The 3,902-nt window shown below is 58.6% G+C and overlaps 1 protein-coding gene across 1 annotated transcript in view; it reads left to right on the plus strand.

The window, feature by feature from the left end:
• Positions 1-559: 559 nt before the first annotated feature.
• tab2 (TGF-beta activated kinase 1 (MAP3K7) binding protein 2) overlaps positions 560-3,902 on the plus strand; it is a 20,740-nt gene continuing 17,397 nt past the window's right edge. Inside the window, 3 exon segments of the mRNA XM_031581160.2 lie at positions 560-784; positions 1,272-1,328; positions 1,331-3,086. Coding sequence (XP_031437020.2) covers positions 683-784; positions 1,272-1,328; positions 1,331-3,086 — 1,915 coding nt within the window. The 5' untranslated portion in view covers positions 560-682.

Genomic DNA, 3,902 nt, shown 5'->3' on the forward strand with positions numbered 1-3,902 from the left:
AGAGAGAGATTGCCTGATTTGTGTTGTGATTGTGTGAAAGGCCACTGTGGCCGTATGTAATGAGCGCTGGAAAGAGAGAGAGAGAGAGAGAGAGAGAGATTGCCTGATTTGTGTTGTGATTGTGTGAAAGGCCACTGTGGCCGTATGTAATGAGCGCTGGAATGCCTCTGGTGGAGAGAGTCGTGTCAGAATGGGGCAGCAGCGTTTGGAATGGCTGCCCTGCCCGCTTGCCCCTCTGCACTGCCACACACATACCTCCCTGTTTACAATGCCTCTCATTACAGCAATGGGGTTTGGCATCTCTGCACTCTGACTACCTGCTGCGTGCGTGCGTGCGTGCGTGCGTGCGTGTCTGTGGATGGGTGTGCCTGCTAGTAGTATGTTAGCGTGTGTGTGGTAGGATGTATGTGTGAACTTGCTACAGCAAAGGCTATAAATGTATCACGTGTGATAAGATGCTGTTTGTTTCCATCCTTGTCTTGTCATGTGTCCGTGCCCTGTTAAAGAAACATGATAGCATGTCTATATATGTGAGGAGTTTGTTTCTCCTGTGTCCCCTGACGTCTCCTGTGTGTCTCTGTCCCCCTGCAGAAGATGCGTGATGCGTGATAGAGCCAGCGTCTGCCACGCCTGAGGCCCCACACTGAGCGCAGAGCCCCAGTCCAGCCCCGGCACTACACGAATGGCCCAGGGAAACCACCAGATTGACATCCAGGTTTTGCACGACCTGCGCCAGAAGTTTCCCGAAGTCCCTGAGGGCGTCGTGTCCCAGTGCGTTCTTCAGGTGAGCGAGGACAAACTCCGCCGGTCCTGTCCGCGGCCCTCAACTCTTGGCTTTGCCTCAGGTTTCCCAACCCTCTGTGTTGAAATGCAAAGCAGCTTAAGGAGCCCTGCGTGTTTGTTTCGGTGGAAAAATATCAGAAGCAAGCCACAGCGTGTGTGTGTGTGTGTGTGTGTGTGTGTGTGTGTGTGTGTGTGTGTGTCAGGGCTTGTGGTGATGTCTAACAGGGACTGTATGACTATGTAATTGGTGCTGTTGTGCAGCAAAAGCAAGCACTTAGCTCACATAAACAGTATGCAGTGTGCAGTGTGCTAGCATAGGGTATCACTTAGCACACATAAACAGTATGCAGTGTGCAGTGTGCTCGCATAGACATCACTTAGCTCACATAAACAGTGTGCAGTGTGCTCACGAATGGTATCCTAGCAGTTGTAAATGGCACTCCCAATTGTGACTTTCTTAAATTCCAATTGTCTCTTTCCTCCCCTAGAACAACAACAACTTGGATGCTTGCTGCAAGTACCTGTCTCAAGTGAGTCCGGGATACCTGTACAACGACGGGAACGTCAGCCTCTCGCCCTCGTCCTCAATCACTTCTCCTCGTGCGACGAGCCCAGTTTGGCGCGGTTGAGAAATCACATGACTCAGCTCACGCTGGGCCGGCAGTGTCAGCATGTGCCTAGCAACAGCGCTAGCGTCCCGAGGCAGAACGGCAGCCGAACACTGTCCCACAGCCTGAGCGAGGGGCCCCTGCCCAGCTCCCCCCAGACCCACGCCACCTACTACGCCCAGGCCCACGAGCCCCAGTCCGCCCCCGCACACATCCCCACCAGCCTGAACGTCTTCGGCGGCATGGAGCCCACCGCCGCATCCACACGCAAGCCCCAGCCCCCCCAGCACCTGGGCCTGTACCAGCTGGGAGGCGGGGGCAGTAAAGGACACCAGATGGGGCCCCCGCAGGCCCCGCGCTTCAACCCCATCACGGTGACGCTGGCCCCCAACATCCAGACGGGCCGCAACACACCCACGTCTTTGCACATCCACGGCGGGCCGCAGCCCGGGCTCAACAGCCCGTCCGGGGGCAACTCCATCTACATCCGGCCCTACGTGACCCAGCCCGGGGCCGGCGGGGGCAGGCAGGGCCAGCAGCAGCAGCAGCAGGCAGGGGCGGCCCGAGCGCAGTACAGCCCCACCTCGCAGCCACAGCAGCAGATCTACCAGATCAGCAGCCACCCCTCCAGCCTGGGCGGGGGCTCGTGGAGCGGCAGCGGGGGGGCGCTCCATAACCTTACCTCACAGCACCAGTCGCAGCAGGGTCACCAGACCTCACACGTCTACATGCCCATCAGCTCGCCCACCAACCCTCAGGCACCCTCCTTCCTGCAGGCCATTTCTGCCGCCGGAGCCCAGGCCTCTTCAGCCTCCTCCTCCTCCTCCTCCAATGCTTCCTCTTCCTCAGCCACGTGCCCCGCCTCCACCTCCGCCCCCGCCTCCTCTTCCTCAGGGCTGCCCTCTGCGCTGTCCTGCGCCTCGTCCTGCTCCTTCAGCCAGTACAACATCCAGAACATCTCCACCGGCCCGCGCAAGAACCAGATCGAGATCAAGCTGGAGTCGCCGCAGAGGAGCAACTCCTCGGCCACGGCCGTGCTGCGCACGTCCTCCTCCTCCTCCTCCTCTTCCTCGTGCCCGGCCTCCTCGTCCTCGCTGGCGGGGGGCACCACCACCCCGCTCTCGATCGGCGCGTCGGGCCTGAGCCGCAGCCAGCCCACCGTTTACATCTCGGCCAGCCCCCCCTCGGCCTCCAGCGTCGGCGGCGGCGGCGGTGACGATTCAGCGCTGCCCCCCAGCTCCTCGCGCTCCCAGCCCAAGTTCTACATCTCGGCCAACGCCTCCTCGGACGACGGCTCCGGGGGCCGCAACCCGCCCACCTTCTACATCTCGCGGGGCGAGCACGGGGCCGGGGTCAGCATGGGCCCCGCCTACATCCACCACCACCCGCCCAAGTCCCGCGCCTCCATGGGCGGAGGAGGGCCCGGCACGGCCACGTCCCCCCGCGTGGTGGTCACCCAGCCCAACACCAAATACACTTTCAAAATCACCGTGTCGCCCAACAAGCCCCCGGCGGTCTCGCCCGGCGTGGTGTCGCCCACCTTCGAGCCCACCAACCTCCTCAGCCTGCCGGCGGACCACCACTACGTGGAGCAGGACCCCCAGCACACCTCCGACCCTCTGGTCGCTCACCATGGCCGAACCAGCGAGCCCCGCCGACTCAGCACGGGCTCCGACGACGCCGCCTACACGCAAGGTAAGACGGCCCAACAACACACACCCTCCTAACACCGTTATAAGGGACACTGTATCTAGTCTGTCATGATGCACTGAGCCTGTCATACACTAACCGATACTGCAGTGTCTGTATAGCAGGAGGAGAACACGGCCTAAACTATAACTATTGCACCCTGTGGACAGTGGACAATTTACACAGTAGTAGGCAGTAGATAGTTGTAGCTGAATTTGAAATAGAATCCTGTGTGTGTGTGAGCGAGGGCGAGAGAGAGAGAGAGAGAGAGAGAGAGTGTGTATGTGTGTGGTGTGGTGAGGTGTTGGGTTGTGCAGTAAGTGGCTGTCCTGTGTGTGTGTGTGTGTGTGTGTGTGTGTGTGTGTGTGTGTGTGTGTGTGGCTCAGCTGGAGGGCTTTGGCTACCACTGCTGTAATGCTGAACCCCCCACAGCAAACCTGTGGCCAAGGCTGTTATTACAGTTCTGTCAGCAGCCCCAATTGACATTTAGGATCAGATGCACTCCCGTACATGTAGACGCTTGCCCACACACACACACACACACACACACACACACACACACACACACACACACACACACACACACACACAGGAAGCAACAGAGTGAGGATGACTCACTGAAATGTATGTTGAGACAACAAATGTTCAGTGCCCAAACACACATGCAGTAACAGGCACACACACCGACGTACACACACCAGTAGACACACAGATCATCATGTTCACGCACACACACATAGGAACACCCCCTCTGGCATTACATATACTTATATGCTCAAACACACAGTAACACACATTCAAATGCAAAGATACACACGCACA

Source organism: Clupea harengus, chromosome 15 (assembly GCF_900700415.2).
Source record: "Clupea harengus chromosome 15, Ch_v2.0.2, whole genome shotgun sequence".
Taxonomy (NCBI): domain Eukaryota; kingdom Metazoa; phylum Chordata; class Actinopteri; order Clupeiformes; family Clupeidae; genus Clupea; species Clupea harengus.